Source organism: Astatotilapia calliptera, chromosome 12 (genome assembly GCF_964374335.1).
Source record: "Astatotilapia calliptera chromosome 12, fAstCal68.1, whole genome shotgun sequence".
Classification (NCBI taxonomy): domain Eukaryota; kingdom Metazoa; phylum Chordata; class Actinopteri; order Cichliformes; family Cichlidae; genus Astatotilapia; species Astatotilapia calliptera.
The window spans coordinates 4,547,415-4,569,975 of NC_137433.1; the positions used below are offsets into that span (position 1 = coordinate 4,547,415).

Below are 22,561 nucleotides of genomic sequence, written 5' to 3' on the forward strand. Positions count from 1 at the left end.
ACTAGAACACAGAACACACACCAAGAATACCTGTTCAGTCTAGTCTTCGTGTTTTCTTCATCAGGCAATGGAAACTTTTATTTTTAAATAGATCCAGTTTTAAGCTTCAGAGCTCTAACTTGCAGCCGTCACCTTCGAAATAAACAGCAGGGCAGAGAGCGTACTCAGGATCAAAATAATGAACTCAAATTAAAATGTTTAACCTCCTAAGACCTGAACTCTTCCACGACATGCATTTTTAATTTCTCTTTGATATTTGGGCTGCTTGGGACCTGATGAATGTAAAAACAACGAATTACCAGATTATTATTTTTTTTTACCTAATTTTTGTTTCTAAGAAAAATGAGAGCCACATACGAGGATATTCGTTTAAAATTTCGATAGAACAGTAGCAGTATAATGTCCTCGTAAGTGGATATCAGGCCCTTGTAGAGCAAAATTGAGTATTTTGGTCTAAATAACCCAAAATGTGATGTCCACATATGTGGACGCCAGGTCCTAGGAGGTTAATCTACCTCTCTGTGCACTAAATTTCAAACCTAACAATTTTCTGCAGCATTAAGCTCATTGTTTTTGCAAGTCTTGTATTTTACTGTATTTTTCATGTTCTTTTACATTTTATCACTATTTTTCCCCCATCCTCATCATCTGACCACATCTCTTTTTAGAATAGGCGGCGCTCACAGGGATCATTTTGTGCACCGTCACGACACATTGAATGCACCTTTTTGTTTAAGTTTGCACAGAGCCCAAGGCAGAAAACGCACCTTAACCTAGACAGCTGATAGCCATCATTGTGATACCCGATCTCTTCCACTGCGGTTTTTAGCTAATGCAAAGCATTGTGTTGAACTTTTGTAGTATATCTTTCTGGACGTCACTAACCAGTGGGTGATGTCATGATTTACATACAGCCTGCTGTATGTATCTGTATCCATAATTTTGTATACGTACTACAGAACATCTTTCTATATAATGAATGGTATATTCTTAATAAAATTATGAAAGTGCGTATTTGATTGCCTATATGACCCAGATGGTCTATGTGAGCATGTGAAGTACATGGAACAGCATCACAAACACTGTATCTTCAAACTATGGCTTTAATTTACAAATATGACAAAAAAGGAACCAATACAAATTAAACACACAAAATTAAATGTCTGACTCTTCAGAAGGAGAGCATAGTACTGTGTCGCACTGTGTAAATGCAGTTTTATTTAACTATCTAACTTATGATCATGTGATCAAACACATGACTTTGCTGATGAAAGACACTCAAGACAGTCCATCAGACCACTCTGCAACCCAAAGTTATCCATGTAAACCGTCCCTCCAGTGCAGAGAATTATCTAAAGGAGGTGGAGGGGTTAAAAGTAACAAAAGCACTGAGAACCTGCTGCAAGGTATTCTTGCAGTTGTGAATCTATTTCTTCAAATGCTTCATACAGACTTCTCTTTCAGTCACAACAAAAAACAAGCACAACCAGGCATCCTACTTGAACCTGAGCACAGGCCCCAGCATGTAGTCAAGTCACTCCTCTTCTTCCTCTTCCTCCTCACTCTCTGAATCCTCTTCAAATGCTTCCTTGCTTTCTGTTAGGGAACAGCTTAGAATTGCTTTGCGAACCTGCCGTTTTTCTTCTGCAAATGAAACGAGGAGAACTCCGTCAAATTGCATTTTTTTTTGTTCATTTTGTGTTTGTTGTCCCAAGATCAAATGTTTGTTGTCTTCAGTGAACTACAAGATCTACAACTGAAGAGCTTGATCACATCCTATATGATTTAAGACGAAAGTTAAAATGTAGAACATTACAACTTTATGAGGATAATATTAGTGTAGTGTTAAGAAACACACTGACCAAAACTGCAAAATTTAGTGTTCAAATCAATTCTTTACCTTCGCTTTTACATTTAGGCAGCATTCGATGGAGCTGCTGGGTGTTGTATCGGATCAGAAACTTCTGACATGTTCTAATTGTCCCTGAAACAAACAAAAAACTCACCTTAAATTATATGTAGTTAAAATGTATGGTTCTGTGCAAAAGTCTTGAGCAACCCCTAATTTCTTTCTATTTTCCTTCCAAGGAGCCAGACCTCCTTATAATTGTTTAAAATCGTCGTGAGCAATAATTTTCCAGGCTTTCTGAAGGTCTTTCAAAGTTTTTTGTTGTTGGCTTTTCTTGGTTGCTTTTTCACTTATTGTGAATTCAGTCTTTCTACCTGACCATTTTCAGAGCAATGCTTATTTGTTTCTTAACCCCGACTGATGATTCATTCAAGTATTAAAAAAAAAGCACTTGTGGTGGGGCGTTGTCTGCGGGGCCGTGCGGATGCACCTGCATGGTATCCGTAATCATGCCCGCCGAGTTTAAAACATGGGGAACTGGGGTTTGTTGTGAGTTTTTGTGGTGTGATGCATGTATGGCTGACAGCCGAGAGCTGCAGCTGGAATGAATAAAATGGCTCAAAACTGTGATCTCTGGACCCGCCGTGTCTCATTCACACCACAGCACTTAACTCAAGGTATTCACCAGTGGCGTACACATAAATGTTAACTTAGCAAAGAACCAGTTTTAAACTGTACATAATTTGCTTCCACTTCTTCTGTTTAATCTATGAAAAAATACCAACGATAACAATGTGACGGGTGGGAAATAGTATTTTTTCCACTAAGAGGACGATTCCTAAAGAGTTGTAAGATGGAAACTAGGTATATCTCAGCATGGTCTGCAGTCCATTGTTAAAAAACTGAGAGAACTGGGTGACAAAAAAAGGAAGTGGCACACCTAAAAGACTATCTACAGCAGATTAACTATCTGCTGTATATGAAAGTCATGTCCTTAAGAAATAGTAAAAAAAAAAATCCAGCAAAGACCTCACACAGAATCTGAAAGATGCATCTGAACCTTCAGCTGATGCACCTACTGTTCACTGCCTCATTAGAAATGATTTAAGTGGAAGAGTGGCTGTCAAGAAGCAGTTCTTAATGAAGGGAAACAACCAGAAGTCTGTCAACTTACACACGAACTGAAAGTCAGTGGCAACAGGTCTTATGGAGTGATGAATCAAACGTAGATTTTTTTCCCCCCAAACTGTCTCCAATAAGTACAGAGGAGGTTAGGAGAGGGGTACAACAGTGAGTGTCTACAGCCATCTGTAAAACATGATGGAGTCTATCTTGGTTTGTGGTGTGAGGGATCTTCTGAACACAGGAGATTAAGCATTAGATTTTGATAAACCATGCAATACCATCTGGAAAGTGTCTTCCTCGTGATCAACGATCTCAAACACATTGCCGGTGCAGTAAAAGCATACCTGGATTAAAACAAAACAAAACAAAACAAAAAAAACAAGTCATGGACTGACCTCCAGTCAACATCATTGAAGCAGTGTGGGATCACCTTGACAAAGAAAGGAAAAATAGGCAGCCAACAACCAAAGAACAGCTTTGGATGTGCATGAAGAAGCCTGGAGAACTATTCCTGAAGACTACTTAATGAAATGACAGATAGTTCAGACTGTGTTGAACAATAAAGGTGGTCAAACCCTGTATTGATTTTCAAACTCATTTGAATTGTACAAACTCTGTTTTTGCCCTATATGCAGTATTTAAATTTATGATTGCACACTTTTCAATAAATCAGTGTAACTATTTCAGATTTTTTGAAGAAACAATGAGTGGCTCAACACCTTTGCACAGTACTGTATGTATTTTTCATTCTGGAATATTAGTTTACAGTTTTTTCTTACCTCCTACATGCAAACAGTTTAGAAAGCAGGGAATTTTTTGCCCACGAGTTTCAATACTGGTAATGAAAGGCAATGCAGACCACAGGAGTTTGTAACACCTTTTGGGAAAACGTAGAAATACTATTCCAGTGTGAGCGTTCAGATATTTAACTAAAAGGGGGGAAAAGACAAAAAAATTAAAAGTCAAACGACATTCCAGCAACATTAGCACGATGTCAAGAAGAATGTCGTCACCCCAGAAGCCAAAGGGCTGGGACTATTATTATTTCGTTTAACTTTGCTTGACCAGCTTCCACAGGCAAACATTACGAACAGCTAAATACATTTTAAAATTTACTTTAGTGCTGATGCTTATTTGAACAACTTTCACTGGTATTTTCAAGTGTTGTCGCTTGATCCTTGGAAAGTATCTAAAACTTCTTACCACAAAATCTAATGCTACACATAGCGGCCCCATAGTCCCCATGTGTGCGGGCTACCGCTGCCTTCACTGCCACCATAATTGCTCGGTCGTCGAGCAGCAACAGCTGGCTCCTGTCCGACACGTTGACTTCGCATAGTAAATACCTGCGGTAGAATATGTAGCGTCAGAAACTAGGAGCACACACGCTAGAGGAAACAGTATACGAATGGCACGTTTTACCTCGTCTTCAGCCGCACCATCGCTGCTTTACTCTACTTCCGTCGGAACTTCCGTCAACAAAACTCGGACAAGCGCACTAGCGCCACACGCTGGAAAGATGTAATGTATATTCGACACTTACATGGGCCCAACAATACATCCGAACAAAAAAAATTAAAGGGTAATATATTTCAAAAGCGAAAGAACTGGTAGATAGGTGGCTTTCAGAAAAGATAAAACGGTCGTCAAATCAGATCACTCCAGTGTGTTAAAAGCTAAACAACGCAAGCAGCTCATAAGGAAACGGAAAGGCCCGGAAATTAAACCATTCACACCCCTGGGGTAACTATGGCAACCTCCATCGATCTTAGCCAATCACAGCCTCGCGTTACCATCTCCCTAACACGTTTCACGCCATCTTGAGATTACCTCCTAGTTTGTTAAATCGCTCCCAAATTCATAGGCTCCGCTCCTCATTTCATTGTTGCCGCGCTGTCCGAAATGAACGGTTCCCGAAACAAACCTTTACAAACAGTCAGCAAGGGCCCGAAGGACGCAGACACCGGCACGGAGAGCAACCACAGGGACAGAAAGAGTGGCGGAGGAATGCTGAAGAAGCTGAAGTCGAGGCGCAGCCAAACGGAGAAGTGGCCTGTGGTCACAGAGGATGAACTCCGGGCTCTAGGAAGAGATATCACCCCGGACCATGTCCTCGGGCTCCGGGCTGTTACGGAAGGTAATGTTATGGCAACGTAAAGTTGCGCATTGCTGAAAGCGGCGAAATTTGATCGCCTAACTAGCTACGCACTATGCTAATTGTGGCTAACGTTAAGAAAAGAAGTTTGAGAGCAGTCGACCAAAGGGTACGTTTTCTAAATGTGTTCATAAGGTAAATACTACATGTGTTACTTTGGTGATTCTGCGAGCACGGGTTCATTGGGGGTTTTGGGGGTTTTGCAAGGGTGCAAGTAGGACTTTGAAGCCCCAAAGCGAGCATTGTTTAGGGCACCCCACGCTGGCTTGGGGAGGTCAAACAGCTAAAAGCCTATTATTATCTTAACAACTTGTTTTAGTAAGTGTGTTTGGCAGATACGTGTACTGTTGTGTTTCTTCTCATTTCTTCCCAATTGGAGGTGTAGTGACTAAACTTTTAGGTTTAGAATCTTCTACTCACCCACGTTTATTAAGTAAGTTATTATAAAGCACACAGTTTCGGTTCTGACACGGCTGTTAATGAGTTAATGATCAGTTGAACCTTTGTTTTGATTTTAGTTTATTATGTGTAAAGTATACACAAGTGGATGATTTCATATTAAGAAAACAAAAACAAAGTGGGAAGTGTAATTACAACACTTTGGCTTTATGTACAGTATGTAAAAACGATATGAAATAATCTTAAATTCTACATATAATGTAGATACTGTACCTGAACAGCAGTAGGTAGAAGTTTACGTTTCTCGGGCTGTACTCCTTTTTCACAAAAAGGAGAATCTTACTGAAAACATTCAGCTTGGGTTTCCTGCCTTGATTTTAAAAAAAGAAAATTAAGACAAGGCTTCATTAGAACATAAGGAGACAACTCGATCTCTGGGAGGAGCATTTCCTATATTTATGCAGTTTGTTGTTTTGAACAAACTTGTGTAATTATGTATTGATGTGCTTTTTTTTTTGTTCGTCTGTGCAGTTGTTCCACACACTGTAATGCTGTGATATTTTACATTAGTCCTTACTACCGGCTTCCTAAACATAAGGATTCCTCTCCCAGGTCATGTTTTATTTGGAACAAATTCTGAATGTTATGGTGCCTGTTGTGTGTTCATCAATATAAAGGACCAACTTCCCACACAGTTATTTAATGAGTAATTCATTTGGATTGCTGGCTTCTTTCATTTTCTCCCCTAACCGTCATCACCTTCACCCATGTAGTAACCTGCTTGAACCCTATCCCATGGTTTGTCATCGGACACCCAGTTGACTACAGCTGCAGCTAGTGACTAATGTTGTTTTTTAGCTTTTTTCTCACCCAGACAACAATGACATTACTTCTGCTCTATCTCACTGCCATTGTTTGAACACTGGAACCTTTTTCTATAGCATTAGTCACCATTACTGAAGTTTGCAGGAGCCAGAAAAACAGATACTGAAAGCCTGACTGCTCCTTAAGTGCTGTCTCAGTTCTCTAAGTAAAGGTCAGTCTTTGTGCTCCAAACAGTTGTGTGACTTTCACAAAGTTGTTATATTGAGGTTTTTCAGTTGCGCAACCACATGTCGTTAACGTGTTCACTATTTTGGATGTGTGACAATCATGGTGACAATGCAGACTCCAGTCATGATGTGAAAAAATGGTATTCCCTGATCTGTTGCTGGAGGTTGGTGGTAGTATCTGATTAAGTAATTACTAAAGCCCCAGTCACACATACCAAGAGACTGATCATTGAGGCCTTGCAAGCAACGGTCGGGTTCTCTCTGAGCTGTAGTAAAACTGAAAAAAGTCCAATCCAAATTGCCTCCAGAGCCACATGCTTTTACTTTGAAATCCAATCGTCTCCATTTCCATTTGCGTCATACTTTTACTACTGCTTTGCTAGTAGTTTGCAAGTGTTTGCAGACAAATTTGAAAAACGTCAGGCAGCTATGACAGTCTGCTAGAAACCAAAGCAATCACTAGGAGGTTTTTGGTGCAGCACCTTCTTTGCATCCAATTTAGCAAACATAGCTTGTAATCACATCCAATGAGGCAGATAAATCTCTTAAAATGTGAACATGACATCAAATGAGAAACCTCAATACAGAAGAATTTAAATAAGGGGACCTCTATTTTCTAGTAGTTGTTTGCTAGTTGACGTCTAAGCTCACAAACGGTGATAACACTAATCTTAATTCTAGGCAATGAGAATGTGCTTTTTTTTTTCTCATAAAATTTTTCACCAAATCTTGTCAATCAGCAATGAAATTAAATAACCATTCAAACTGTCACACATCAAAAACTATTTACATTTTTTTTCTCCAAAAGTCTGTTTACCCCACTCTGGAACAAGGCAAAAGTTAACATCAGTGTTACTAAACACGATCACTTTGACTGCAGAGGGTTAAACTCCCTCACGTTTACTGCATAAGTTGATTGTCTTGGCTTAACTTGCTTTTTTTCCTTCCACATTCCAGACTATCTTTGCAGACCTGAAGATAATATCTACAACATTGACTTCACACGTTTCAAAATCAGAGATCTTGAGACAGGAACAGTGCTCTTTGAAATCGCCAAACCTCCTAACAGCGGTAAGTGATACACTCAAAATTTGCCTGCATGTTACCAAGCTTAAAATTGTTTAAAAATATAGAACACACCTGAATGAATAACAGAAATGATCATACATCCATGCAAACATGTTAAAGCTGTTTAGTTATCATGCATTTAAAAAGATGAATTGTCACCAAGCACGAGAGCTGCAGCCCAGCTGTGTATTGGTATCCTTACTTTTATCTCAAATGTAAATCTATCAAAACACATGAAGTCTAAAAAGAAGGACCCACGATTAAGCACTATTGCTTCCCCTTTTCACTAGTAACGCATCCTCTGCATGTATTTAGATTTTTGTTTGTTTCTTTAAATGCCGATTTGATTTGACGCCACCATCTCAAACTGTGCTCATTCAGTTGTATCAGAGCCTTTTGATGGATGATCATAACTTGAAAAGAGACACCCTATGTATATTTCAAGCACTACAGTAAAGCATGTATGCCAGTCAGCTGAATTAGTCTTCTGTGTCAGGACCCGTGGAGAGTGAAGAGGAGGGTGGCGATCCAGACACCAGTGCGGGGCGTTTTGTCAGATACCAGTTTACACCAGCCTTCCTAAAACTCCGCACGGTTGGTGCGACGTGAGTAAATGGACTACAACAGTGTGACTGCATCACGATCAGCCTCGGGTGTCTATTTAGTTTCTTAATTTGTCTCTTTTCCCCTCTCTGCAGAGTGGAGTTCACAGTGGGTGACCGCCCCATTAACAGCTTCCGTATGATTGAGCGGCATTACTTTCAGGGACGCCTTCTGAAGAATTTCGACTTTGACTTCGGTTTTTGCATTCCTAACAGCTGCAACACATGTGAACACATTTACGAGTTCCCGCAGCTTCCTGACGACCTCAGTAAGTTCTGCTCCTTTTTGTTCATATTACCAGATCTGTATATCTTTATTTCTTAATTGATGGTGTGCTCTTCTCCTTTTCTAGTTCGTCAAATGGTGGCACACCCTTATGAGACCAGATCAGACAGTTTCTACTTTGTGGATAATAAACTCATCATGCACAACAAAGCAGACTATGCCTACAATGGTGGTCTGTAATACCTGAAGGGGGGGCGTGTTTAAAAAGGATGCAGTAGCTCCCAGGAGACCGATTTTCTGGATTGTGCCCCTCAATAAATGGGGCAGAGACAGAAGTATTCACTCTTTATCGGAATAAAGCACCATAGTTTAAAAAAAGGAACAGAAGCAGGAAAAAACCCAACCATATCTGCCTTCATATGAAATCATGGATCAATTCATCAGTACCGAACAGAGCTCAGTTTCTGGGAGTCCGAGAGAATGTTTAATTCAGTATTTCGCTGTTATATCTGACTGAAACCTTTCTGTTCTCCTTTTGGATTGTCATACATGTGTAATGTAACTGCTTGAACACTTTTGCCTTAATTTCCTGCTGTCTCTGCTGGAAAGGGACAGTTTTGAGTAACACATCTATAGTGTCTGTAGACTACGTTAGTTTTTCATTTAATTACTGATGTAATAAGTTTGTTTATTTTTGAGCTGAACTACCTTTTGCAAGTGACAATTGTGTTTCCTTTATGGAAAAACAAGCATTATGTAGGTGTTTCGGTCTTGTTTTATGAATAGATGTAGCATTAGTATTTGTTTGATTCTTCCTCAGATGTGAGTTGAGAGCAGTTGCTACTGTTTGTCAGATATTTAAGCTTGGTGTCCGTTTTATGAAGTACAAGATGACCAGTTTCTTCTTTGGTAGAATATCCCTTAATTCGAAAATGGTCTTCTCCCTTTTCCTGTTTTGTTTTTGTTTGTTTGTTGTTGTTTTTTTAAATAATTCCAGGTGTGATGTTCATTCTGCTACAATCGGTTAGATTGTTATAACAAAAGTTTTCCCATGTCTTTGTTCTATGAAAACTGTGGGATAGATCTAGTTACTAGACTTTAAATGTTTTTCTTTTATGTGCCGTCCATGTTTAGAAGTGTTTTTCTGCCTTCTTTGTACAATTGCATAGTTCTTTCATCCTTTGTTTATTTGTCACAGCAGTGCTGTGAATCCCACTCTTTAGCAGCGTTTGGCCAAACATGTGGTATACCTATTGAACTGTTAGTACGCTCTTCTCCTTTGAGATTGCCTTCTCAGTTTACTAATGAAATACCACAGTAGCACACAACTTGACAGTACAGAGGGAGGTAACTTGGTAGTTGGATCTATTTTTAATGAGGCACTGGGGTAGATGCAGTCATTGACCTGTTTGACCGATGATACTGGTGACTGTGCAAATTTTAACCCATCTGTATACGAATGTCTTTTTCAAATTTTACACCAGTTTTCCAGTGTGCACAATTTCATGTGATGCCAGTCCTGCTAGAAGGAATACCTTACTTACTGTGATGCTCTGAATTGCATTATGCTGAAAAGTTGTCTGTAATTTATTCAAAACGGCAGCAGTTAAGAGTTTGAAATTGGGCTCCACTTGCAGAGTGATTTCCAGGTGAAACGTGGATTTCTCTTCATAGTTGGGTTTTGTTTGAATTTATGTTACTGAAATGAAAACCTGCAAGGCAGGAGATAGTAATGAAACCTTGCAAATGGTTGTTTAAAGTGTATTTGTTAATTTGCATTTCAGTCATGCATACACACATCAGGACTTCTTCCTACTGTACTGTTATTGACTCTATGTGCCTTGAATCCAGTTTTTTTTTTTTTTTCACCTTTAATGTGCAGAAGTCTCCTTTTCTTGTCCACTCGTGGCAGAAAGCTGAAGGGATGTAAAATTGCCTCCTGATGTTCTTTTTCTGTATTCTTGTAGCATTACCTTCTATAAAACAGGATGATTACAGTGAGGAAGAGTCAGTGACAACATATTATGCAGTCCGTTAATACCCACAACAAATGGGATATCACATTAGGCACCCTTTTGTCAACTGTGCCCTTCTCTTTTTTTCCTATGTTGGACTCTGTCACCTGCTGCATGGTCACCAGTTTTTATATTGGCTAATTTTGCTAATGTTCATCTTATCCAATTTGTTGTAAATAAATTAAAAAATGGGTGAATGAATGAGATGGAAAGTACTTTATTTACCCTATGTTTTGGAAATTCTTTAAAATTAATATTTTATTAATATCTGACAGATGTCTCTGTGCCAGGCAGATGTATTGTGTTACAAGAGATCATAACATGTGGTGGGAAAGTTTAACTGTTTCTGTCCTCTTGGCAGTAGAGCTGAATCAGTCTGTTAGAGAAAGTGCCCGTGCTCCAGTAGGGCAGATGCTAAGCCCATCACCATCTCTCTGGTTTTATTCACATTCAGGAGACAGTTCCTTCCAGATCACTCTATGAAATCATCAAGTAGTGCTCTGTACTACTCCCCCCTGCTGCCATCACTACTAGAGCTAAACACTGCACAGTCTTTGTAGGTGGCATCACAGGGTTGTACTGAAAGTCTGAAATATGAGCAATGACAAAGTCCTCTGTGGAGCTCCTATACTGCACATCACCAAATCAGACACAGCACTGCCCAGTCTCACATATCGCAACCTCTCTTGTCAGATTGTCACTAATCCATGCTAGATTACTGATGGTGGATATGCTTACTGACATTTCCTGGAGCTTCTCTTTCTGAGTCGTGTTAATTGCACTTGAGAAATTAAAGGAGCAGCTTTGTCTAAATTGCAGTAAACTCTGTATCATGTTGTCGATTTATCCACTACATGATACATGATTAAGTTCTATGCAACCTGCAGGGTAAAGTGATGTTTTCACATTTGTTCTGAGGTGTGCCAAGACTAGTCTCTCTCTTAGTCTCAATATAAATGAGTTATAAGGGATGTTGTTTTTCCACCTTGAAACTTGAATATCACATTGTAAGTTTGCTGAACAAAATGCATACAAGGTGATGTGCTTGTGAGACCTGTCCAAGTTAGAGTGACCATGTGTCCTACTTAATGTGGGTCTGCACAGAATTCCCAAATATTGAGACAAAAATAAACACACCTCATAAAACCCCAAACATGCCATGACCCACTGAATAGTTTTGATAGTGACTCTAGGAAAAAGGAAGAAAACAGGACCCAGAAATGTAACTCTGATTTCCATTTGAAAAGTAATTTGAAAATAATATTTAACCTTGATTTACCACCGTTTCTTAAAACGGAATGAAAGTAGTGATGAGTCTGAGAACGCTTTGGGGTTTTTTCTCACCTGGGTAACAAAATACATTACCCAGAATCCTCTGCTGAAAACACAACACTAGTAGCTGCACATGTGTTTCATCATGGCGGCCCCCGTTAAAAAGATGGTTGGGGTTTCGGACGACTCCAGCAGCAGTGACGACGAAGTACTTAAAAGATGTCAGGAGGCGGTTTGGGAGACGAAGGCTGTCAAAAGCAAAGGTTAGTGTTTGCCTCCTCTGTTTGAACCGAGGGGCCAAGCTAGCATACGTGCACCGCTAGCCGTTCCCAACAGGTACCCCGGAGAAGTTTCCACAATATTTATAGTCCATGCATAAAGAGCTGTCGGTCAGTAACATTTTCTAATGAAATTTATTTAATTGGTTACAAATAAACATTACGGTAAGACTCTAAGAGCATAGCGCAGCTTTAGCTAGCCCCTGAGCTTGCTAAATCAACACAGTGCGCGGGTTTAATCAGCTGCAGTGTAGCTCTGTTAAAGACACTAACTCTCTGTGTTTTAAGATGCGGATGCCAGTGTGAAAGAGTCAAAGCGGTAAGTGTTACCTTTTAAAATATCCATTTGCTTCTTTTAGTGTTAAATATCCGTCCAAGTGTGAAAACTGCTTCAATGTTCCAACAGAATACATTGTTGTTCCTTTCACTATTGCACAGGAGGGAAAATGTATGAAAGGTTTAGAGTATTTCCAGATTTGGTTGTTTGACCCACAAAGATGTAACACGCTGTTGTTGTTTCACGCACAAAAGCTCTGTATGTGAACTTTGTGTCTTTCCAATGTGAGCAGTAAATTGTAATGATATTAGATTCAATTAATGTGAAAAAAAAAAAACCCCCAGATGTACTTAAAATTAGTTTTTGTAAGCTATGACTATCCATCTGTTCTGCAAATTAATCTCGCATTGCGTAATAATAATTTGTTGGTTCAAGTTAATGTTTTTAACTCGAACCAACCCTGATTTCTTTATATTTTGCTTAGAATTGTTTAAAGTAGTCTTGAGCAATAGTTCTTCAGGCTTTTCAGAAGGTCTTTCAGTGTTTCTTTGGACATCGGTTACTTTTTCACTCACTTTCAGTTCAGTCATTGTGCCTGATCATTTTCAAAGGAATGTTGTCTTTCCTTGTTTGTTTGTTGAGCCACTTAACACTGATTAACACAACATTGTGTCTTTAGGCACTTTAATAGCAGCCTGTCACAAAAACACATTACTTGTTACCATTTCTTTAGTTGAAACTATGAAAAATCCCCAAGAAAACACAGTTTGGCAGCCACAAAATAATATTTTTATGCCAACAAAGTGATTACTAAAAAGTTATTGGCCAAAAACTTGGCATGGTTCATAGCGTGTCTTTAAAAAATACGAGTAGATGAAACAAATGGAGAACTAAAAATATCTACAACAGATGAACAGTATCTGAAAGTTATGCCCTTAAAAACAGGAAAACGTTTAGCAAAGACCTGACCTGAGTGATGCCCCTCTGTTGATCCATCTGTTGTTCATGAAGCCTTATAACAAATGGTCTCAGTGGAAGTGTGGCTATCAAGAACCCATGCTAAATTACACAAGAACTGGACTGAAAATCGTTGGCAACAGATCTGATGGAGGGAAGAATCCAAATTAGAATTTTATTGTTCAAATAATTGTTAATATGTACGGAGGAGGTCAGGAGAGAGGTACAGCAGTGAGTGTCTATACAGAGGATTTGGGGGTTTTGGGCAGTGGTGTTGGGGATCTTGTCAAAATTGGCAATGAAGTAAAACTTACATAATTAAGAAAACACACAATGGGATACTATCAGTCGTAGATTGAGGCCAGACCATAACATTAGTGAAAGAGTGTGAGAGAATCTTGCAGAAACATCCAAAAAGCTTTAAATGTCCTCCAAGAAGCCTGGAGAAATATTCCTGCAGATTACTGAAAGAAAGGGCAGAAAAATCTGCCTGAGAGTTCAGAGTCAGAGGCTCGAGACTTTTGCAAAAGGCTGTAGATCCTTTATCTCAGTAGGCAAGTACAGAGGTATCTGTTTTTTGTTTTGTTTTTTTATATGAATGTCAGAAATAAAATAAGCTTCATAAAGGTTTTTTGCATAACAGTCTCGTTGTCGCTGACCATGAACATGATGGCAACGAGCTCCAGGTCACGCCAGGATTCCAGACGCATGTTGCCAGAAAGTTAGGACACTTTCTTGACAGGTAACGACTCTGGCTACAAAAAAACAAAAAAAAACCCTTTTGTTTATAATAATTGATAATCATAAGATTATCTTATTAACCATTATATTTGCCTGTCAGTTGTATTTCAGAGATAAAGCCTCAAACTTCATCCTGTTTAGAACCAGCTAAATGTAACAAAGATGATGAGGAGGAGGAGGAAGGTAAAGTTTCTGGCTCTTTAAGAAGATTTTGTTTCTATGGGAACTTATGTTCATCTCTTTAAACCTGACAGTTTTCTTCTTCTAGGATTTCGTCTGTTTTCTACATCAGTCCCAGGAAAGAAAGCTGAAGATCCTCCCGCCCCCGTAAGGCGTCGGCCTGCTCCCAGCTCAAGGTTCTTCATCTCTATTAATGTTTTCTTCCTTGTGTTATTGATTCATTTTTATTTCCCTCCGTATGACATTCTTTCTCTCTCTGCCCTTCAGCGACAGCGATGATGAGATGGAAATGAGGCTGAAAGAGGCAGCGGTGTCTGTCAAAGATCTGTTACCCTCGTTGGTGCTCTCACCCCCTTCGATGGAGTCTCCTTGCTCGGTAAAAATGACAAAGACGAAGAAGAAAGATACAGAGGGAGAAGAGAGCCGCGTTAAGAAGAAGAAGAAGAAGAAGAAGAATCAGGAGGATGGGGAACAGGTGGACTCAGATTCTACTCCTGATGCTCAGAGTAATGGTGAGCTCACAAACTCAGAACAGGAACACATGCAAGTCAAAGTAAAACGGAAAAAGAAGAAGAAGAGGCAAGAAGAAAACGCAGAGGAAGAAGCATTGCACTGATTTTTAATTATTTTTTAAATGACTTTCTGCCACGGTGAATTCAAAGATTTAAAATATTTTTATTCAAAAGCTGGGATTGGTCTTTACTTTGTCATTAATGATGTTAAAACAAAAAAGTGAAAATATTTCAAGGTGAGTTAAAAAAATGCAGGTAACATGCTGATGACAAGTTTCAGATCAGTTTACATTTTGTTTAAATTCTAAAACATTTACAAATATTTGAATAAAAAAATACACGTCAGTGTTAATCTTCCGTTGATTTTCTGTGTCCTCGTTTCAGTGACAGTTTGACGTTTGAGTCAAACAGTGTCATCGCTCAGGTGCAACTCTGGGTTTTCAGTGTTACGAAGGCGACCTGCTTCTTACTTTGGTACATCTTCATGGTAACCTACACTGCAGACCTTACCTGCTCGTGTTTCTGTTTCTGTAGTTTTATCTTCTTTTGTAAAATTAGTTGCACTGCTTGTCCACGTTTCTGATTGGTCAGATCTAGATTGGAAAGACCCTGGTTTGACGCATCAAGTTCATAACAGCTTTCGGGTGACTACTTATTCTGAATGCTGATCTTGGGGTGGATGAAGCCAGTATTTTGGGTATTTTGAACTTGCTTTGTAGTACTGGCCCCAAGCTTACATGGCATACGTCCCGATTCACTCCTGAATCCAGCTGACAGTCAGGAGACTCTTTTACTGTGCTGTGGAAACCATTTGTGCAGGGATGTAGGAGCTGATTTCTGTCGGAGACGGTGAGAGGAGGTGAGATTGATGGCTTTCTGTCGCCTGAGAGGAAGGATACAGCTCGAGGCTCTCGGATGAAACTGTTAATTTAAAAAAGAAAAGAAAAGAGGCTTCAGATTGTTTGAAAACAGTGTTTGTGTTGGGACATTTATGAGGATCAGGCTACAAAGACATCTGAGAGTCTATTATCTTTGGGTTCTTTTCTGTGAAGGTGTAGAAGGTAAAAAAAAAAAAAGAGTTGCTGATATCAGTCAATTGATGTACACATGATAAGAAGTAAATAATGAAACATCTCTGATGGACTAGCTAACCACCCTGTTGGCTTATGCGCCGTAGCCAGCCTTGCTCTATGCACCATGTAATGGGTAAATGTCAGCTTTTGGCTTTGTGCAGTGTTTGAACCAGTCGTCTGCTTTCATGGTCTCCTCTCAGCTGCTCCTTTTAGGGGTTTCTACAGCAGATCATATGCCTCCATCTCACCTCTAGCACCCTCCTCTGTCACACCAACCCTCTGCACGTCCTCCTTCGCTACATCCATGAACCTTCTTTGTGCTCTTTGTCTTTTCCTCCTCCCTGGCAGCTCCATCTTCAACATCTAATCAGCGTCTAATCTTGTCATCCTGCTCACTCCCAATGAAAATCTTAACACCAGCTCGGCCTCCTGTTATTTTGTCAAAACCATCTTCTCCAAAGCATTAGCATCACCCCTTCGATTTCCAGCTTCAAACTCGTGAGCCTGTCTGACACTCTTCACATAATCTTCCTTCAGGATCACCCCTAATCCATTTTTCTTCCTGTCTACAGCACGGTAGAACATCTTGAATCCACCTCCAATACTCATGGCCTTGGTTTGCTTCCACCTGAGGCCTGTACTATGAAGCCAGATTTTGGCTTATCCAGATAACTTCAGGGTTAACTCTGGGTGTTCTGTACTGCATGTGGTTCACTTTTTGCCATGGTAACTTATGCTTATATCCTTACTCTCATTCCCCATTATTGTATCTGTAACACGCAACTTCTGTCGCTGCTGTGCTACTGGAAACTGAATTTCCCGAAGTAACCCACCCAAGGGATTAATAAAGTTTCATCTAATCTAATCTTATGCCGTGAACCTTACCTGGACCACCTGACCAACCAAATCTCCCAAAAATAGCATCACTATCCCTGGAATCAGGCAGATCTCCATGCATGAACAAGTTCATGGAGCATCGGTAATAATGAATATGTAAATATAGATTTTTACATGCAACTTTATTCCTGTCGGCGCTAAACAATTTTACAACAATTTTATTTTTTCAAGACCTCATATCAAATTTCCACTAAGGTTGAATTCTATTTTTATATTTAGTCTTTACTCTCAAGCTGTAAACGGCACCCAGTCTCCAGCTGAAGGAATAAAACTCGAACTGTCAGGAGCCGGTTATGTTTTGAGTTTCAGTTTCACATTTTTACTGATGCTTTTATTCGCAGCATGTTTTATTCTGCTGGATGAATAAGTTTTAAATGTTCGGCGTGTTAAGCCGTGCCTTATTAAACCCACCGAATGAAGTGCAAACTGCATCACATTGTGACGGGAATGAGAAAGGTATCAAATGGTGATTAAAGATCTATAAATATAAATACGACTGTTATTAAAAGGATCAGATGAATGCTGCAGAAAATTGATAATCTGGTGATTTATAGCACAATCAGTCTTAATTCCAGTGAATCATTTTTTTGTGGAAGTCATGATTTGTAAAACGCCCCTTTCAGTTTGCTCAGACCCTGCCAACATCACCCCTTTCATATGAACCCTTGATCAACTCGTGGGACCGTTTCTCCTGATTGTCAGTGAATCCAGGTGACAGAAAGAGCTCTGGTCTCCTGCAATATATCCAACTTTCCTGTCAACATCATATCATCAATCTCTATCCCTTTATCAGTCCCTACATTTACATGCTGTTTACATTTTTGTACCTGGTGCAGGTGAGTGTGGTTGCATGTTTAGAGAGTCTTCCTGTAAAGGTGCGTCTTCCTGCTCCTCAGGGTCTGTGGTCAGAATCTGCCCGAAACAAAAATCAATGATTTAGGTTTTAAAACTAGATGCTCTGAACAGACTGAGCTCTGGTCAGTCCCAGTACCTGTCTGACAGCAGTGAGGCTGGTCAGGCTGCTGCTGTCTGCGATGACCATGGCTTGCGAGAGCAAACTGGACGGGTGGTACTGGGGCGAATCCGATTTGCTGTACACTGGAACGACAAACAGATGAATGAATCTTTACTCGGGGATGACATGTTGAGCTCTAGTCTTCATGTTACTGCAGTCTTACTGTGACATGGCAGCTGTGCCATGGTTGCCATGAACGGACTGGCAGCCATGTGACTCTGAAGCTGCTGTGGTATTGGCGGCTGAGGAGAGGCGTGAAGCTGCTGCTGGAATGAGATGGGCTGCAAGGTTGTGAAACCGCCTCCCATGTTGTTTATGACAGGCACCGTCTGAGGTTGCGTGGAGGCTAAACCTGTGAAACAGCATTGACGTTGGTCTGAGAATTTTTCCCCTTATTACAAAATGGGAAATAAAGGGAACCAATGTTACCAATGAGAAGGGAGGACTCCCCCAGACTCATGACGCTGGGCACTGAGGCCATGATGAGGCTCTGTGAGGATGCAGGTGAGGCAGACAGACTGTGCAGGGAGGTTAGAGTGCTTACTGGGGGTAGTGGCCCACCGCTGGACACCTGAAACCAGAGGATGGCATGTTTAGGGCAGCTGGTAATTTAGCATATTGAACCACGAGGGATCCGGACACGAGCTCTCACCAGCTTGGGGTTATGGGTCTCGAGGAGTGTGTGGCTTGGTTCCAGTTGGACTGGACTCACCATGAGATGCCCCACTCTCTCCCCTCCGCTGCCTCTGGCTGAGCTCACAGTGTCGCATGGGATGTGCTGGCTGTATTTCACACCTGGGGAAACAACAATCATCCAGTCAGTCCCAGAACATTTATAAGGTTCGTGGTTTACACACATCACAGCTGACTTTGGTCGATTGCTCCAAGTCTAAATAGAATAAAGGTAAATATGAGCATCCAGCAGCACAACCAGTAGAGTCATGTCTCTAAGCCATTCTGATTTCCCTCTCAAATTTCCATACATGAGGATGGGTTATTACCGTGCTCGGGACTGGGTGGAAGGTTGGCGTTGGAGGATGAGGCAGTCTGACTGCCGAAAGGCGTGTCGAGGGCCAGTTTGTGACGAAAAGCCTCCTCTTTCCGACGGTTAGCGAACCAGTTGTACACTCGGACTTCAGTGACCAGGTTAGAGCCGAGGCCAGCAAGCTGGGAGGGAGACACGCCCCTCTGGAGGCATTCTGCCCTGAAAGAGGAAATCAGACTCTCTTTATTACAATCTTTATTACAAGTGTTAATTGTTATAAATCTATAGAAATATATGATCAGATGCCAAGAATTTAGATCAATCACAGCAACCCTATAAAAACAAGATAAATGAACACAAAATCAAAATCTCGTCTCACCTGTTACATTCCTCCACCAGCCCCTCTCTTTCCTCCTTGCTCGGGTTCTTCTGTCGTTCGTAGGCGTGGAAGAGGATCTGCAGGGATGCTGGACCCCACTTGAACCTGTTCCTCCGTCCTTTCTTGGTGTCCTCCCCTTGGTCCTTCACAGTTGCAAGGCCATGTTTGGCATTGGTAAATTCTACATTTAAAAAGTTAGCATGGTTTTTGTTGTTGTTTTTAAACACCTCACATTTTTCTTTTATTTTTGCACTCTTGGAGCTCCAGCACGGCTTGTGTACTCACGCTGGCTGATCTCGCACTGCTTCTTGACATACCAGGTGTACAGAGAAGCTCTTTTTTGGTTCTTCATGGGCGTGCCTTTGTTGAGGTGCTGGGAGAGGTGAGACTGGTTGAGTCCCGTGGACTCCACCACCTCCCGCTGAGGTAGGTTATGCTGCTGCATGTAGCTTTTTACCATTTTTGCAACATGCCAGGGATCCTCACTGTCAGACAGACAGACACCTGAGCTTAAAAACGGCCCACCTTATAGTTTTGTGCATTTTTATTTAGTGGACTTTTCCTTAACAGATACCAGTATATGTAGAAGTGCTAACCAGGCAGTTTGTCACATCAGTAGGGATGTAAAATATGACCACACAAAGAGAGGTTTGTTGACAAAGAGAGATAAGAGAGAGCACGGGGGAACAAAGTCCAGCCCTTTCAGATCACTGGAATGGAAAACATGTAAAAGATTTATGAAGCCTAATTTAACACTTCCTAATTATCAAGTTGAAAACGTCATTAAAGACACACCAAATTATTTTGAAAGTCTCAAACAGCTTCCAAACATTTTGGTAAAGGTATCGGCAAAAATTAGTTGGTTTTTTTTTTTAACAATCCTATTTAGAGCGAGCTTTTCCCCACTTTTTTAAACATTTAATGTTTATGACAGAATGTCCAATGTTTATATGTCTGTGTTCCATATTTTCAGGATCAGGCCTTAAAACGGAACGGACAAAAATCACTCATGCGTTGCGCAAACACAGTCTCACATGACTAGCTCTGCTCTATTAATCTTCACCTCAGGCTCTTGGCTTATTTATTAAGAAATGGTCAGGGAATAATGATGAGGGTGGGTAATTAGTAACTAGCAAAGGAGGAACCCTCTTTATATTCGCCCAAGAGCCAGACTGCAGAGAGAGAGTCAGAGAAGCATGGCAAGGAGGGAGGATTTGGTAAAGACATGGGGACAGAGTGTAAGAAGACAATAGGAATAGTGGTGTTAACAGGTAAATGCGTAAAGTATTGCTTCGACTCTCAAGTGTGTGGTTTTGACACACAGGAGGTAACACAAAGACGAGGAGAATCAGAAGCGGTGGCAAGGATGTTGTCAATTTTCAGAATTTATCCGACCGGGTCCTACTGGAAAAGCTGCTGAGTGAGAATAGCAGTTACCGAGACATTAGGATGATTGTCGCTGTTGCCATTAAGCTTCCAGAGAAGTGCCAGGATCTACTTACTGCAGTAGGTGCTCGACTTCAGTCCTCAATTTGGACACCTCCTCTGGAGGGAGCTTCTCCAGTTCTCGGAATATAGGTGGCGGGAAATCCATTTCTCCCTCCTCTGAGCTCTCTCCATCCCCCCTTTCTCCCTTCTCGTTGCCAGCACTTGCCCTGTTTCGTTCCAGTTCCCCCATGGCTTGGATCAGAACCTCCCGGGACAGTCCAGATTCCAGCAGGGCCCAGATCAGCTGCTCCTGCAGGGCCGTCAAACGACTCGGCCCCGCTTTGGCTGCCTCAGCCCTCTCCTCTACCTCCATTAGTCTTCTGTCTTACCTCACTACTGCCTCGCAAACAAACTGCTCTCATGTGCACTACCACGCTCAAACGACAGCCACACAGCCAGTGCCAGGCCCCATTATTTTATATCTGCAGTCCCTCTTCAGCTCATGAGAAAGTAAACTTTCATTTTCCTTTGCTGAATCCTCCCGATGTGTCCAGAGCTGTCCGGTTTTAGCTTTTCACTTGTTGTTTTTGCTTTCAAAGGTCAATTTTCTTTTAATCTAACCTTCCTCCTATTCACCCCCTCCTCCTTACGTGCGCCCTGTGAACTTTGTCCCTTCTCCCTCAGTCCTCAGCAGGGACCAAAGTTCATCTTAAAAACAATAAATAAAAATGAGGGGTGTTGCACTGGCAGAGTCCACAGTCTACTTCTCAGAGCAGAAAACTGATAAGACAGTGGGGGGAAAACATGACTTGGAAAGTTGGGAGCTTTTTACGTATAGCTTTTTCTCACACAGAAAGGACATTTTAGAAAAATAGTTTTGGGCTTTTTTCTTTCTTATTTTTCATTCTTATTTTTTCTTATTCCATACATTTTATTTGTTAATGCATATGTAAAATATAAAGAAATAAATAAGTCAATAATACACGGAGGAGCAGGAGATCAGCTAAGCAGGAGCAAAGTTTGATTTGTCTTTTCTGCCAGGAGAGGGCGCTGCTGTGTTATCTTTACATTAGACTTTCAGGAAGTTGCTTCATGTTAGGGGCCTTGGTGGAGTGTTTTCTGTCATGAACATGAGTTCAAGACAAGAAAGGACAAAGAATAAGAAAGGAATAAGTTGGCACATCAGTTTCCTAAAACATTTCCACATTTACTGAGAGAGTGCTTTAAGGTCGACCTCTAACACTGTGCTCCCCCCCCCCCCCCCCTTTTTTTTTTAAATCAATGTGCACAAGTCAAACACTTTGGACATCATCGACTACTTGTGACTATTTCACAAATTAAACTTTAAAAAAAGGAGCAAGATTTTCTCTTTTTTTTCCCTTGTTTGAAATACATGTGCTTATTTCTAATCTGATTCCAGCAGCACATCCCAGAAAGAGCTAAGAAAAGTGCAACAAGAAATTGGACAAGTGTAATGCAAAAAGCCCCAGACGCCTGTTTTAATATCTTACATTTAATTATGTTAGTTAGCAAAATTTCCAAAGAGCACCCCAGTGATGAATCTTGTAGAAGTAAATATGGGAAGGGGTTTAGACCACATGTATTTTATTCCGTGTTTTAACTATGTAATAATCCAACTTCCTTTAACTCTTCAGTGAAATTGGGAAAAATCTCTGCATTCTTTGTGCATAAGGACAAAGACTGATGTCGAGTGTCTGTGATTAAAATAGACATAATTATGTAGTGAAAAATCACTGCATGGGCTCAGAAACACTTCTGAAAACCACCGCCAGTGAACACAGTCATCATGCATCCACAAATAAAAGTTCAACTCTGCCATGCATCTAAAAACAAGACCCAGAAACACTGCTGCCTTCTCTGGGCCTTACTGCTTTTAAGACAGCCTCAAGTGAAGTGGAAAACCTTCCTGTGGGCTGTGAAATTCAAAACTGAGGAGAGAGACCACCTGGTGTGTTTTCAGCGTGCAGTTCAGTACAGGGAGCGCATGACTGCACATGGCATGAGGTAACCAAGAGCACCTGTGAGGGCACCATTAATGCTGAACGATGTATACAA

At 40.7% G+C, this 22,561-nt stretch overlaps 4 protein-coding genes across 4 annotated transcripts; 2 read left to right on the plus strand and 2 right to left on the minus strand.

Annotated features, from left to right (window-relative positions):
• Window positions 1-1,085: 1,085 nt before the first annotated feature.
• On the minus strand, window positions 1,086-4,945 carry pop5 (POP5 homolog, ribonuclease P/MRP subunit). Its single transcript, XM_026187947.2, has 6 exons — window positions 4,805-4,945; window positions 4,397-4,485; window positions 4,178-4,320; window positions 3,754-3,903; window positions 1,901-1,984; window positions 1,086-1,644 (listed from the first exon to the last, which is right to left on the minus strand). Exons 2-6 carry the CDS (start codon window positions 4,414-4,416, stop codon window positions 1,535-1,537), a joined length of 507 nt encoding a protein of 168 aa, XP_026043732.1. The 5' UTR covers window positions 4,417-4,485; window positions 4,805-4,945; the 3' UTR covers window positions 1,086-1,534.
• unc119b (unc-119 lipid binding chaperone B) lies at window positions 4,877-8,743 on the plus strand. Its single transcript, XM_026187946.2, has 5 exons — window positions 4,877-5,111; window positions 7,538-7,651; window positions 8,145-8,253; window positions 8,347-8,519; window positions 8,604-8,743. Exons 1-5 carry the CDS (start codon window positions 4,877-4,879, stop codon window positions 8,714-8,716), a joined length of 744 nt encoding a protein of 247 aa, XP_026043731.1. The 3' UTR covers window positions 8,717-8,743.
• Window positions 8,744-11,849: 3,106 nt separating this feature from the next.
• On the plus strand, window positions 11,850-15,060 carry c12h12orf43 (chromosome 12 C12orf43 homolog). Its single transcript, XM_026188231.2, has 6 exons — window positions 11,850-12,026; window positions 12,330-12,360; window positions 13,919-14,017; window positions 14,117-14,199; window positions 14,285-14,372; window positions 14,464-15,060. The coding sequence occupies exons 1-6, from the start codon at window positions 11,897-11,899 to the stop codon at window positions 14,810-14,812; spliced, it is 780 nt and encodes a 259-aa protein (XP_026044016.2). The 5' UTR covers window positions 11,850-11,896; the 3' UTR covers window positions 14,813-15,060.
• hnf1a (HNF1 homeobox a) lies at window positions 14,852-21,833 on the minus strand. The gene is made up of 10 exons (XM_026188230.2): window positions 20,560-21,833; window positions 19,343-19,542; window positions 19,058-19,238; window positions 18,695-18,897; window positions 18,346-18,488; window positions 18,123-18,264; window positions 17,857-18,045; window positions 17,670-17,776; window positions 17,506-17,590; window positions 14,852-15,629 (listed from the first exon to the last, which is right to left on the minus strand). The coding sequence occupies exons 1-10, from the start codon at window positions 20,856-20,858 to the stop codon at window positions 15,499-15,501; spliced, it is 1,680 nt and encodes a 559-aa protein (XP_026044015.1). The 5' UTR covers window positions 20,859-21,833; the 3' UTR covers window positions 14,852-15,498.
• Window positions 21,834-22,561: the final 728 nt, after the last annotated feature.

Coding starts and splice junctions, on each gene's coding strand:
- pop5 (XM_026187947.2), bottom strand. CDS start 4,416: ATGGTGCGGCTGAAGACGAG. Junction 3,904..4,177: donor GTGTAGCATTAGATTTTGTG/GTAAGAAGTTTT, acceptor CCCCCCTTTTAG/TTAAATATCTGAACGCTCAC. Junction 1,985..3,753: donor AAACTGTTTGCATGTAGGAG/GTAAGAAAAAAC, acceptor TGTTTGTTTCAG/GGACAATTAGAACATGTCAG.
- unc119b (XM_026187946.2), top strand. CDS start 4,877: ATGAACGGTTCCCGAAACAAACCTTTACAAACAGTCAGCAAGGGCCCG. Junction 8,254..8,346: donor CTCCGCACGGTTGGTGCGAC/GTGAGTAAATGG, acceptor CCCTCTCTGCAG/AGTGGAGTTCACAGTGGGTG. Junction 8,520..8,603: donor GCAGCTTCCTGACGACCTCA/GTAAGTTCTGCT, acceptor CTCCTTTTCTAG/TTCGTCAAATGGTGGCACAC.
- c12h12orf43 (XM_026188231.2), top strand. CDS start 11,897: ATGTGTTTCATCATGGCGGCCCCCGTTAAAAAGATGGTTGGGGTTTCG. Junction 14,018..14,116: donor TTAGGACACTTTCTTGACAG/GTAACGACTCTG, acceptor TTTGCCTGTCAG/TTGTATTTCAGAGATAAAGC. Junction 14,200..14,284: donor TGATGAGGAGGAGGAGGAAG/GTAAAGTTTCTG, acceptor TTCTTCTTCTAG/GATTTCGTCTGTTTTCTACA.
- hnf1a (XM_026188230.2), bottom strand. CDS start 20,858: ATGGAGGTAGAGGAGAGGGCTGAGGCAGCCAAAGCGGGGCCGAGTCGT. Junction 18,046..18,122: donor GGAGTCCTCCCTTCTCATTG/GTAACATTGGTT, acceptor GCTGTTTCACAG/GTTTAGCCTCCACGCAACCT. Junction 17,777..17,856: donor GGCACAGCTGCCATGTCACA/GTAAGACTGCAG, acceptor TTGTCGTTCCAG/TGTACAGCAAATCGGATTCG.